The sequence below is a fragment of the Artibeus jamaicensis genome, unplaced genomic scaffold (genome assembly GCF_021234435.1).
Source record: "Artibeus jamaicensis isolate MK-2021 breed Jamaican fruit bat unplaced genomic scaffold, CSHL_Jam_final contig_384, whole genome shotgun sequence".
Lineage (NCBI taxonomy): Eukaryota > Metazoa > Chordata > Mammalia > Chiroptera > Phyllostomidae > Artibeus > Artibeus jamaicensis.
Window position 1 is genome coordinate 6,518,094 of NW_026521810.1, and position 13,842 is coordinate 6,531,935.

General features: G+C 43.9%; 1 protein-coding gene across 4 annotated transcripts in view; it reads right to left on the minus strand.

The window, feature by feature from the left end:
- Nucleotides 1-13,842, minus strand: part of UXS1 (UDP-glucuronate decarboxylase 1) — a 126,509-nt gene that overhangs the window by 7,349 nt on the left and 105,318 nt on the right. For all 4 annotated transcript variants that reach the window (XM_053664570.1, XM_037166290.2, XM_037166289.2 and 1 more), the window contains 3 exons: nt 11,122-11,241; nt 4,190-4,233; nt 908-968 (listed from right to left, as the gene is read on the minus strand). In XM_053664570.1, the coding sequence (XP_053520545.1) occupies nt 908-968; nt 4,190-4,233; nt 11,122-11,241 (225 nt within the window). The remainder of the gene's footprint in view (nt 1-907; nt 969-4,189; nt 4,234-11,121; nt 11,242-13,842) is intronic.

A 13,842-nucleotide genomic window follows, 5' to 3' on the forward strand; every position in this document is an offset into this window, starting at 1 on the left:
GAGGCTCTTATGTCAGTTGCCATCAATAGAAGCAGAACATCTGGATGCTGGACAGCCTACACTAGACACCTCACATTTTAAACAAGATGGGGGAAAAAAAGAGACAGTGACCAAAACGGTTAGAGGGCTCCAGCATGACAGGAACTCTGGCTGACAGAGCTGGAGAGGAGAAAACTCAGGGAGTACGGGTGGTACGACCGTGCCCTTTAAGTCCTTAGAAAGCTTTCAAACTGCAGAGGCACCAGACCAGCTCTGAGTGGCCCTGCACACAGAGAAGGTCAGCCAGCAGATGGGTGTACAGAGAATGAGGTTTTAGTCATAAATAGAAGAAAAAGCTTTCTATTGGCCAGTACTGGCCAAAGACAAAATGACTTCTCTCTGGGAAGTGCTAGTACTAGATGAGGTTAAGATCAGACAAAATGACATTACAATCCTTCCAACACCGAGATTCTGGGACTGCAGGAAGTGATATATGAGCAGGAAAATGGTCTGCATGGCTGAATTACAGAGGTAACTGAGAAACTGTCTTAACCACCTCCGTCTTCTCTAGTCTCATTTAATCAAATCTCATACAGATGATCTATATGTTAAATGATGGCAAAGAGGATGCAAACAAAAAAAATGTCCATCTACTGCTACCAAAATGCTTCACAAATTTTTAAGTGGACAGAGTTGGTTTAGTGTTTATTACATTATTCATGCATGCCTTGCAGACATTTTTCTTCTTTGTAATCTCTTTCTTTGTTCTATTTTGTATTTTTTCTCTCTGGTATTCAGCAAGCAACAAACATGCATGCCCTAAGTGCACTAAGCAAATAAAGCAAAACCTGATGTTTTTCATGGTTTCACAATTAATGAGCGAGCCTGTGACCTACTTTGGGATGGTGGGAGGAGAGGAGGTACTCACCAGGTTGACAGGGCTGCTGACGTTGCTGTTCATCAGAGCCACCAGGCCATTCACCAGGTCACTAGGAGAGAAGGGAAGGCCGGCTCAGGCACCTTCTGCCCAGCATGCAGGTGCTGAGTATCAGACACAAGCCACCTCCCAGAAGAAAACCAAAACCCAAATGAAAAATCGGGTGTCAAAATAAAATCCTGCAAATAAGAGGGATTTGAGAATGCTGGAGTACTTATGGATGAAATGATGGGGCCTGTGGAACTCGCTTTCAGTGGGTGGGCTGTAGGTGGCGAAACAGGATGGCGGCCGAGGGATGGGGCTGAGCGCTCTACTTTTGTTAATGTCTGGAATCCTTTAACAATTACAAAACAAAAACAAAATAGGCACACACCCAAAAAGAATGGAGTTGATACAATTTCTGATGAAAGTCCATGTGACATGGGAATCCAGGTAGTTGGCCCATACAAAAGCAGATGATTTCAAAAACTAAGATCCACTGAAACAGACGAACTCCGGTTATGTAAGTCTCACATGGGCAAAGCACAGATAAAGCCAACAACACTAAGCGCTGAAATAAATCAGAACACTCTCCCAACTCCCTCAATCTTCAACTCAGCAACCCGTGCCCAAGACATCTCATATGAAACGATTAGAAGTATCTGGATGTTTCAAATGAATCGTGACTGACTGGGCCATGAAGGTGAAGATAAGTAAGCAAATTTTCGCTTACCAAGGATTGTTTCTTATTTTCAGAATCTTTATAGTGTGGCTCTGTTAAAAAAAAGTTACTTCGTAAAAATGACACCTCACTGCTATACACAAGTACTTTCTCTAAGTCTATTTTCATCAGCTACAGTTCTTAGACGACTTTTCTAGTTTGGTTTCATGATCCAAATGAAGTCTGTTTGGAAACCTCTCCCTCCTCTTCCTCAGTCATTACCAGAAAGGAGCAGGTTACTATGGTAAACTTCCAAACGAAAAACGGTTTTTGCTTTCCTTTTCATTAAAAAACAATTTTGGCTGGGGGGAGTGGTTTTCAGAAAACAAGCTATTTTCTGGGGTTTTGTTTACAACAAATGGGTAGTTGTATGAATATGCCTTAAGTCTATTCTGGTCTAACAAATCAAGTCCAAATGGAAATACAGCTGACTCTGGATTATTTCCCATTTCTAGGAACTGACAGAAAGTCACTTCATCTCTATCACAGAAATTACAACATCACGGCACATTCTCTTATGGCATACATCTCTGTGCATTTGTAAAAAGACATTAAAAGCTGCCACTCGATAGTCCACAATCCTTTTTATCACTGAAACTTGGGGAATGGGGTCCATACTAAGCTGGAGATGACTAACTGTTATGCGATCAAACTCAATGCGGGATCAGAGAAGGCAGGTAGGTCATGCATCTTTTATGGAATAAACTGGCAACTTTTAAGGTCAAAATTGCATAGATCACACTCATTTAACCTGAAGCTCTTTAAAAGTGTCATTTTGACAAAGTGACTTTAAAAAAAATAGCATGCCTTTGTTATGTGGATGAGGACGTAACCTGACGATGAAGCATCAAACACAGTCATGTCAGGATGCCAATGCTCATGACCTAGACCTCAGGAACCGAACATGCTGCTTTAAGGCAATCATAAATTTTGGAAACAGGTGCTTTAGCACAGTAACTACAGATTCAGATACTGTGCATTTTTAATTGTGGAGTAAAAAGATTCTCAGTTTCTAAAAAATTGCTTATCAAAAGTAGCAAAACTTTGGTAAGTTCTTTTAGCTGAATCTTGAATAACTAGGAATTCTTAAAATACTTTAACCACTAACAAAAACAAAAGTATCTGAGGCTATTTGCAATGAGTTTTGTATCTGATGGCTCTGAAATAATGAAAATACTAAGAACGGGTTCTGACTTCCTCTTTATCTGGCCTCACTAATTTTTCACAGGGTGTTACAGCTGGAGAAGTGTGGGGAACGCCAATGAGGGTGCTTCAGGAAGTTCAGCATAATTGGAGACTGCAAGACCCCTCAAAAAAAGCGCACAGACGGGGAGGGGGTTTTGAAGGAGGGCAGGGGGAGAGAATATTATTATGAAAAGATGGCACTTGATGCAAGTCCTGTTAATATGGTCTCCACACAGAACTGTGCCATGAGCCTTTCCTCTGACCACATCGTGCCTGTGTTAAGTGTTTTGAAATGAAAATACTCCTGAAGGAGGGGCAGCTGCCATTTCCTAGTTAAATCCCTTCTTAGTATACTTGGGCAAAAATGCAGGCCCACTATGCACTCCCAGGCTTTTTGTCCTGCTGCACAACACACTAATGAGTGGTAGGGGCTGGGGGTGGGGCAGGCACACTGACGGTTACATATATTTAATCACAGCTTTCTTTCGGACTAAAAGTGAAAATTCACAAACAACACTTTCAGGAAAAATCTATACTATTGTTTTTAAGTCCCTTCCCGCACTACCCCCTCACCTACCCCAGCAGCTCCATTTCTGAAAAAGACCTCTACTCTGGACTTTCATATAATCAGACAAAAGTCTATGTGATCACTCTGGCTAAGGTGGGGCTGGGGGGCTGCCTCAAGGTGCAGGAATAGCATTTTCTGGCTGGTAGGCATTCCAGCTATTTGCGCTGAAAAGTGAAAGTATACAGAAATGGATTTTACAATTTCAGATACTACAAACTTACAAAGAATTCTCAGTAACTGTGTCACATGAAAAATTATGTGGGTCTATGTAATTGTTTATATGGTAACTCTTCTCTCAGAACCCAAACTGTATTTTAAAATTAGTCACCAAGTGAACTTACCAACAAAAAACCAGTATACCAAGAAGACAAGGAAAATTACCATGTGAGACATTTAGTCTCGGCACAAAACTCGACAACAGCAGGACACTATCTTATCTTGGCCATAATGGGGACAATCTCATCCACCCCAGAAAGCCATGTGTGAAATGGGTTAGGTTTCAGGATCTGCAGGTTTGTTGGATGATTAAGGCCAAACGTGAAGTTGGCCTGAACTGAAATCGTTACCTCAAGTTGGGCAAGTTTACCTACAAAACACTAGGTGGCAGTCAAGGATTAGATTAGCATATGACTGGTAAGTCACATTCTTGTAAACTTTTAACTTTAGAAAACTGAAAGACCTTTCCCATCTTAAAATTACAATGAACTTGGCACCAAGTCATGCTGTTAGAGTTGTAAAGACAATTACTGTGTAAACAGACACGGCCCATTCAGTCTGCCCCAGCCTTGCTGGACCCCACCGCAAAGGTCAGCTGGCTTACCTGACGTACTGGAAAGCCCTTGTCTGTGACCCGGATCCATACACCTAGGAGGAAACCAACAGTGAGGTCTCTAGTTGTGTGCTTTAAAGTTATGCCCAAGGGCAAGAAGTGGCAGAAACATTCAGCATGTGTATATGTTACACGTATAAAGTTTTCCCTCAAAAGACAGTATCAGAAGGAGTCTGCTTTCATCAGAGTCCTAGGATGTGTCAGGCATTAGGTTCTGGGACAGGATCCAACAAGGATCAGTACATTTCACCTGGTCCTCCACTGGGCTGCCCATCAGGACAGCTAGGCGCTCCATAAGACCATGCCACAGAACCTGTGCCACAAGGCCAGCATCCTGGTATTTTTACAACTAGTTCACTGGGTCATCCTAATGTTAGCTAAGGTTGAGAACCACCCAGAGACTCTGGGTAGAAGGCAGAAGTGGTGGGAGAAAGGGGCCTCATGCTCCATTTGTTTGCAGTGTGCAGATGATGTTTTATTGAGCTGTACACTGGAAACCTATGTTTTGAGAACCAAGGTCACCCCGATAGTTGAATTTAAAAAATAAGAAATAAAATAAAATGACATAGACCCAGATTCAAACCCTAAATCTGCCATATCTGGGCTGTCCTAGAAAAATTTACCTCAGCAAAGCTACTTTCTCACTGGCAAGCTGAGTAAAGACAGCCAGGAGGCACAGCAGAATCAAACTCTACTCTGAAGGGGTCTGTCTGTGTTTTAACTGAATTATGAACTAAAATCTCTTTAAAAAAACATGTAAGCTTAATAAACTCAATAAGCCAAATCCAACTGAACCACACTATCCATCCTCTAAACTTTCTGAACTGGAACACAGTATTTTCTGGGCTTCTATATAATTCAACTTAGAATACAGCTTCTGTATAGGACCTGTGGAACTTAGCAATATATAGACAGGCATACTTTATTTTATTGTCCTTCCTAGATATACTGTGGAGGGGGGTTGTTTGGTTTGGTTTTTGGAGTTTTTTTTACACAACCCTGCATCAGCCACCATTTTTCCAACAGCATTTGTTACCTTGTGTTTCTGTGTTACATTTTGGTAATTCTTGCAGTATTTTAAACTTTTCATCATTATTAGATTTGCTATGGTGATCAGTGACCTTTGATTATTAATATTGTCAGTGCTTTGAGGCACCATGAACTGCACCCATATAAGACCATACACTTAATTGATAAAGTGAAGTAAAGTATGAAGCTAGCAGAGGTTGATTCGTGAAGTTTAAGGAAAGAAGCCATCTGTGTAACATAAAAGTGCAAGGTGAAGCATCAAGTGCAGATGTAAAAGCTGCAGCAAGTTCTCCAGAAGATGATTAACAAAGGTGTTTACACTAAACAACAGACTGTTTATGTAGACAAACAGCCAGAATTATCTTCTGGAGAGTGGTCCCTTGTAGTACAGACTACTCCCACTAGGCAAAGTGTTCTAGGAACCCATTTGTATTACTGTTCAGCTAATGTTATTGTGAGAGACTGGCTGCCTTCAGCTTCAGACAATTGTTTTGAAGACACTTTCAAAGTGTTTGCCCATTTCATGATGAGTGATTTACAAGCACACCTGCCCACACTGAGCTGAGTGTTCAGCAGTTTTTGACCAAAAACTGCATGACCCCCATGTTCCACCCTCCCTAATCACCCAATCTTGCTCTGGGTGACTTGTTTTTGTTACCATGGATGGAAAAAGCCCTCAAAGGGAAACATTTTGCCATTGTGGAAGAGGTGAAACAAAAAACGGCAGAAGCACTAAAGGCATCAAAATCCGGGAGTTCAAACACTGTTTTGAGCAGTGGAAAAAAACATCTCAATAGGCGTAAAGCATCAAATGGAGAGTACTTTGAAGGTGACTGAAGTTTAACCATGTAAGAATAAATACACAATTTTTTATAAATAATTTCCAGGGTTTTTTTGGGTCCCCCCTCATATTGAAAGAAGATGCCAACTGGGACTTTTATAGCTAGAGTCAATGCCTGGCTTCAAAGCCTCAAAGAACAGACTGACTCTCCTGTTAGGAGCTAATGCAGGTGGTGACTTTAGTTGAAATTCATTCACCATTCCGAAAATCCTACAACCCTTAAAAATTATGCTACATCTACTCTGCCTGTGCTGTATAAATGGAACACCAAAGTCTGAATGACAGCACAGCTGTTTACAACATGGTTTACTGAATATGTTAAGCCCACTGTTGAGACCTACTGCTCAGAAAAAGATTCCTTTCAAAACACCATTGCTCACTAACAATGCACCTGGTCACCCAAGAGCTCGGATGGAGGTAACAATGAGACTGTTGCTTTCATACCTGCTAACACAACCTCCATTCTGCAGCCCACGGATCAAGGAGTAATTTTGAATCTCAAGTCTTATTGTTTAAGATATACATTTTATAAGACTACAGCTGCCATAGATAGTGCTTCTGATAAATCCTGACAAAGTAAATCCAGAATCTCTGGAAAAGATTCACCATTCTAGATGCTATTAAGAGCATTTGTGATTCATGGGAAGAAGTCAAAATATCATCAACAGGAGTATGGAAGAAGTTGATTCCAACCCTCATGGATCAGAGAATTTTTTTAATGACTTTGAGGGATTCAAGACCTCAGTGGAGGAAGTAACTACAGATGTGGTAGAAAGAACAAGAGAACCAGAATTAGAGGTGGAGCCTGAAGATGTCACCGCATTGCTGCAGTCTCATGACAAAATGTTAATGAGGGGTTGCTTCTCATAGATGAGAAACCATGGATGGTTTCTTGAGATGGAATCTACTCCTAGTGAAGACACTGTGAAGTTTGTTGAAATGACAGCAAAGGATTTAGAATATTATATAAACTGAGCCCATAAAACAGCAGCAGGATGTGAGAGAAATGACTCCAATTTTGAGAGAATTTCTACTGTGGGCCAAAACACTATCCAACAACATCACGTGCTACAAGCAATCATTCATGAAAGGAAGAGCCAATGGACATTGCAAATTTCACTGTTGTCTTATTTTAAAAAACTGCCACAGCCACCCCAACCTTCAGCAAACACCACCTTCATCAGTCAGCAGCTGTCACCACTGGGGCAAGACCCTTCACCAGCAAAAAGATTAAGATTTTCTGAAGGCTCAGATGACTGTTAACATTTTTTAGCAATAAAGTATTTTTTCATGAAGGTATGTACATTTTTTAGACATAATGCTATTTATTGCACACTTAATGAATGGGCTGTAGTATAGTATAAATATAACTTCCATGTGCACTGGGAAAACCCAGAATTTACATAATTCACTTTACTGTGATACTCACTTTCTTGTGGTGGTCTGAACTGACCCCACGGCACCTCTGAGGTGTGCCTATGTGCACTCCCAAGTTACCCTTACAGGCATCCAATACATGCCCAAAGAATAAAATTTGCCTACAGATAAGACAACAAGGAGCTTCAGGAAAAAAAGCTGGAAGGTTAAGTTAACCTTAACTTAAGGTTAACTTAATGCGAGGTCTTAACCTCACATTAACCCAGCTTGGAAAAAAGAAAACAAGATACTAAGGGTTCCCCACTGTCCATGAAGAAGTTTTTAGCCTTAGAAATGACTTGCTGGAAACATGAGAAATGGAACGAGGACAGACACACCTCCTTGTTCTTGCTTAATAGACGAAGTGTTCCCAAAGATGGGCTGCATAGAGAGAATCCTGCCTTCTCCATAGAAGCCTGTGACAAAAGCAAGAGATGGTAATGGTACCTCAACTGAACAGAAAAGGATGAAATCTCAATCTTCATCAAATCACTGAAGGGAAAGAGTTCTGTGTGACAGGAAACAAATATCTGAAAGGCATCGCTGGGGCTTCCTGCTGCTGAAGGTGTCTAGAAAAGACCAAACCCGGCATATTTTGGACTCACTGCAGTCCTGGAGGGCACCAGCCACCGTTCTGCTCTGTCAATGGCCCAGAAGCTTGCATGGCATAAAGACAACACACGAGTTATTACCTCCGCCACAAAGGGTGTACTCCTGGGGCATGCCGTGGACTTGCTCTCCCACCTGACGCTTGGGCCCTGGCTGCTGCCCAGGAGACAATAAACCAGTAAGCTCTTTCTCAGTAGCTTTGAACAGTTTTAACTCTGCAAACAAGAAGCTCTGATCTCATGATGTGAGGAGAGTTACTGAGGGCAGTGGCTAAACAGGCACCGGGAGTGCCCTGAAGCTGAGAAATTCTCAAATGACCAGCTGGACTGAAGGGCCCGGTGCTCGAGCAACTCAGAACCCAGCAGCAGGCAGAAGGGAACAGGGAATGAGGACACGCTACACCTCATAGAAACACAAGGCCACTAGCTTCCAGAACAAGTCACTGAGCCAACCTGTGCTTACCACAGAGAAAAGCAGCCACCAGAACCCCAATCATTAATTGAACACACTATCTCATGCCACCTGTGTGCCAGGTGCTCTTCTAGGAGCAGGGACACACACGTCTGAACCGAAGTTCCTGGTTTCGAAGAAGGGACTGAGGGCTGGAAACTGAGCATTTCTGTTGGTGAGTAAGTGCAATGAAAAGCATGGTTAGGAGGAGCACAGTGACAGGTGGGTGCCACTATACATACGACGATCCAGAAGACTGCCCAAATGAGATGACAGCTGAAAGGGGAGGTGGCCTGGAGGAGCAGCACTCCCAGGAGAGGCAGGAGAAAAGACTCAGGCTGCAGAGCAGAGCGGGGATGGGGCTGAACGGGCAGGGAAGGGGAGATGGCAAGTCATTTGGAGTTTCTGACCTCTCTTTTGAGGCTCCCTCTGGCTGCTAGGTTGAGAGCACTTCACAGAAGAATGAGAGAGTTAAGAGGCCACAGCAGTAAAATGGGACTACACGGAGGTGTTGACCAGGGCAGAGGGAGAATGGCTGAGAAGGCATCTGGATCTACTTAGGACAAGGCCACGAGGGTGTGCTGGTGGATCCGGTGATGCGTGGTGTGAGTGAGGGAGAGAGGACTGAGTGTGACCACTGCCTGTCCTCAGGCACCAAGGCAGTGGTGGAGCTGGTGCTAACTGAGTGTGGAGGCAGGACAGCAGGCTGGAGCATCCATCTGCACCTTGGGCTGTGGTCTGAGTTCACCTCTCTCCTATAACATGTAAAGCAAAATTCACCTGGAAGATGTATCATGGCCTGGTTCTAAACTGTCAAAGCTTTTTGTTCTAAATTGCTAGTGGCACAGCAAACACATCTAAGAAGAGTTAACACCACGGAGAATATTGATTAAGAGCAGAGGCTTTGGGCTCAAACACAGTTGCTGCCGTCTGGCTACATAAGCTTAGACTGTTTACCCGACCTCTGTACTTCTATCTCCCCATAAAAATAACTTGCCTGCACCCCAGAGTTGTTGTGAGCACTAAATGAGTGAATCGATAAAGGTCAAAGAACAGAACAATAACTAATTCTCTCTATTGAGAGGCAGCTGGAGAAAGGGAGAGATGGATACATGGACAGACTCATACGTATATATAGCTATACTTTCCCCTGGAATACATTCTGCAGGATAAGCAAACTATCCTGCAGAATTTTTGGAGAACCAAGATGCTTCTCTAGTCTGGAGACCCACCAAGCACTCAGCTCTCACAGAAAGCCACAGGGTAAAGAACAGAGAAAGGGAGGTGGGAAGAGGAACAGGAAAGGCAAGAGATGCGGAAAGAGAGGAGAGAACTAAGGATTCAGCAAAACCGAAGAAAACCAATGGAATTAATCTGCAGATGCCCTGGCAGAGAAGGCTGAGGGTGATCTTCTACAAGAGAGGCAAAAGAGGGGACAGTGGGGACATGTGTGGAACAAGCAGCACACACTGACCCCACAGGGGGTGTCTGAGAGCACTGAGTAGTGGGACCTAATCCTCACCACACGCTCACACCACTGACCCCAGAGTGATGCGGACCCCAGCTCATGGGGTCCACCACATTGTGGATGAGGCACGAGAGATTCACATGAACTACTGAATCCTGTGGAGGAAAAGGGATAGCATGGCTTCTCTCTCAAGAGGAGAAAAAACCTTGGCTCTTGCCATGACCAGCCTTTCTTTCTTTTCTGGGCACATTACATAATGGTCCTCATTTACTATGTATAGATTCACTTTAGGTGGTTACCTTTTACAGAAAACAAAGGAGATGATGCCACTAATCACATCACAGAAGAATATTTGCAAGTGCAAAGGGAAAAGTGGTTGAACCAGTTACACTCCATACTTGGGAGGTTTAGCACAGATTTTAGGAGGTTACAGTAAGCACTTTCTGCCTCAATTAAGGGTGAGGGAGTTTTAGCAAAAGCAAGTCTCAAAACAGCCTAGGTACAATGCAGGCCTGATTCCCCACGGGAGAACCTATCCATGGGCGTGGGTCCTGTGCATCTCTGAGTGGGAGCTGGGCCCACACCACACAGAACAGTCTCCTATATCAGAGCACAAGGTGCCCACTAGGCTCCAGAAGCCTCCTGGGTGGAGAACCACTGGCAGAGGGAGTGTTTCTCAGCACTGCCAAGAAAACTCCTGAAACTGACCCAGACATACCTCCATTTCTCAACCACCTGAGGGACACTGAGTATGGATACACTCCTGGCTACAGCCCGTGGGGCAAGAAAACTTTGGGAAAGGTCTGGCCCAGGCAGACAGGCCCTGAGGCCTGTGTAGCATGGACCAAACCTGCAGCCCACGGCTTAATGTTACTTATGGGCTCCAAAAGCAAGGTGACCCAAGTTACACCAGTCATTCCTCCCTGGATTCCACACATGCGCCTCCCCTCCCAGTCACCTAAGAGTGGTAGGGACATACAGAACACCAAGTGGCAGCTTCAGGAATGCGACTCCCTGAATCAGCATGCACTTAATCATGTGTTGGTGGTTCCCGAGTTTACCTTTATGTTAGCTTTTCTTTTTTTTTGGCCCACTGAGGCGGGCACTTACTGTGAGCGGCTCCCCCTGGAGGGCCTGCAGGATGAAGTTGCTGACGACCCGGCCATCATTCATGTGCATGCGCGGCCCAAATGTGTTGAAGATTCTTGCCACTCGCACTTCTACGCCTTCCTGGAACGGGAGCAGAGGAAGTGAGATGTGTCTCATTCTGCAGCCTGCATATGTGCTTTGGCACTTCCAGTGCCCTGCACTTAAAACATGTCAGAAAACATCCTGCTTTTCATTCCAAAATGAAAACAGCCATTTTGTTTCCATCGTGTGAAGTGTGCTTACTTGTAAACAAACCTGAAGACTGCGGAGTTATACCAAAGAAAGTCGCCATGTCCTACCTCTCACTATCAAAAGGTCACCAGCATGAACACTCTGGAGAACAACACTAACATGTTTACAGACGTTTTTTCCCAGTAAGTATCCATTTTTTTCAAATGGGATCACGCTGTGTTCATTCCTTTATCACTTTTTTCACATATTTTTGCAAATGTATCACTAATAGAGATTTAAATGTGAGTGTTTACTAGCTTATCTACAGGAAAAGGAGCACTTTATCTTGGGAAGAAAGAACACATAAACATTCTTAAAGAGCTATACTCTGCCTACAGCCCTGGCTGTTCGGCCCACAAACTAAGACAATCTGGCACCCAATAGCGGCTGTTAGCTGAACGGCCTGGGGAGATGCCCACCAGCACAGTGTAAAACATTCTCTCCTTTCAGAGGGATTATAGATCTTCGTTTTCTTCTGTGTATTCTTTTAAAAGGTTTCTATTTTTATTACAATAAACATGTATTACTTTTGTAATCAAGAAATGCTTATTTTTAAGTATTTAATCAGGAAAATATTTTTAAACCCTAAAAAGACTTCTTTAAACTATCTTATTTAATTAATAATTTCACAGGCTGCTTTTTTATGGATACAAAATTTAATTTTTTTAAATCCTCACCCCCAGGACATGCTCATTGACTTGAGAGGGGAAGGGAGCAAGAGAGAAGAAGAGAAACACTGACTGGTTGCCTCTCACATGAGTCTTGACTGAGGACCAAACCCGCAACCTTTTGGTGTATGGGAAAATGCTTCAACCAACTGAGCCACACTGGCCAAGGCCAAAAGTGAAATGTTTTATCACAAACTCTGAATTAGTGAACTTTCCCAGCACATGTGCTTCTAATCTGTCGGACCCATCAAACGACTGACATATATTTCTGGGCATCTGAAGCAGGCAGGATGGTGGCGTGAGAACCTGGACTCATGTGCCACCCAGCTCCACCACTTACCCAGCCTGCCACTTAACCCTCTCTGTCACAGTAAAACTGGGAGAGGATAATGTTATAAAAATCACACCTCTATTACCCTTGGCACAAGCTCAGTGGTGATATATATTAGCTGTCGTTGTTGTCACTACTAACTGAAACAGTTTTTCTCTCTCTTGCCCTTCCCCTCTCTCCTCTCCTCTCATTTTACCACCTCAGATCCGGCAATCTGGCACAAGCTGGGAACCAAATGGACTCTTAGCTAGCGGGGCTCACGCACAGAATTCCACCCCCAATACAGTGAGTTAAAAGCCATCAGCTGCAGTGTACCAAGGGCCCGCGTTAGGCCTCAAGGAGGCAGGAGCCACCCAGTTGGCCACCCCGCCCATCAGCAGCCTCACCTGTGTCCCTGGTGTGCTGTTTCTACATGTGCTGAAAGAGGGCGTGGCTGGGCATAACCGACTGGGCACAAAGTTACTGTCAGAAAACCAAGCACTGTGTTTTTGCTAACTCCTCCCAGCAATGCATGATAATAGTTTCATGTGATTTTTCAGATTCTTAGGATTAAGATATGAGCTGCCATACTCTGTCCAGGAATTTGCAATTAGCCTTTTTCTCTACTTAACAGAGAATATTTTTAAATGGGGGAAGGAAGAAAGGAGGGAAGGACACAGATGTTGATCTCAATAGAAAATAATTCCAAAGTATCCACTTGTATTTAATTGTTAAGATGAAGAAACAGTCAGAAGTAGATAAACATAGCTTTACTCTAGGAAGAGTCTAAAAAACCTTAGCACATTTTCAGTCAAATCCGCTTGCCTGGCAGAAGGAAGATCAACGGGCTTGTGAGGTTTACAACAAAGCCAAAGCTTCTGCCCCCCTGACCCTCCCTTTCTTCACGAACAACAGTCGGAACACGGCCTCATCAGAAGATGAGCTCTGAGGATGCTCCTTGGCCAGCCCGTGAATGAGCCTGCTTACTTTGATTCCCCATTTGGATCGCCACCTCAGGAGACACAGCACAACACCTCAAGACAGGCACAGCCACAGAGAGACAGCCACACTGGTGTGCCGAGAACTCTGCCTCTCAAGCCCAGTTTATACCAACAAGACTAGCTCCATATTAAGACTCACCCTCCCAATCAAATCAATATAAGGCTCCATCAATCGAGAACCATGCTCTCTCATGCACTGGCTCTTCCTACATAACATCAGGACACAAAGGTAACAGTTCAGCACACACGGTCCATCAGCCACCTGACTCTCGGCCCCTGGGATTCTGCAGTGGCCCTGTGCTAGATGGTGGACAGTCAGCAGGTACCCACATACTGCCGTGGCAGTGGTCCTGTGAACACTGTATCTTAGAGGAAAGGGCCAGTGACCCAAAGCCTACTTCCCAGGACACAAACCCAGAAAGTACCCACCAGGTCACCATACCTATTCTGAGGGAGACCCTCCTCTGAAGGA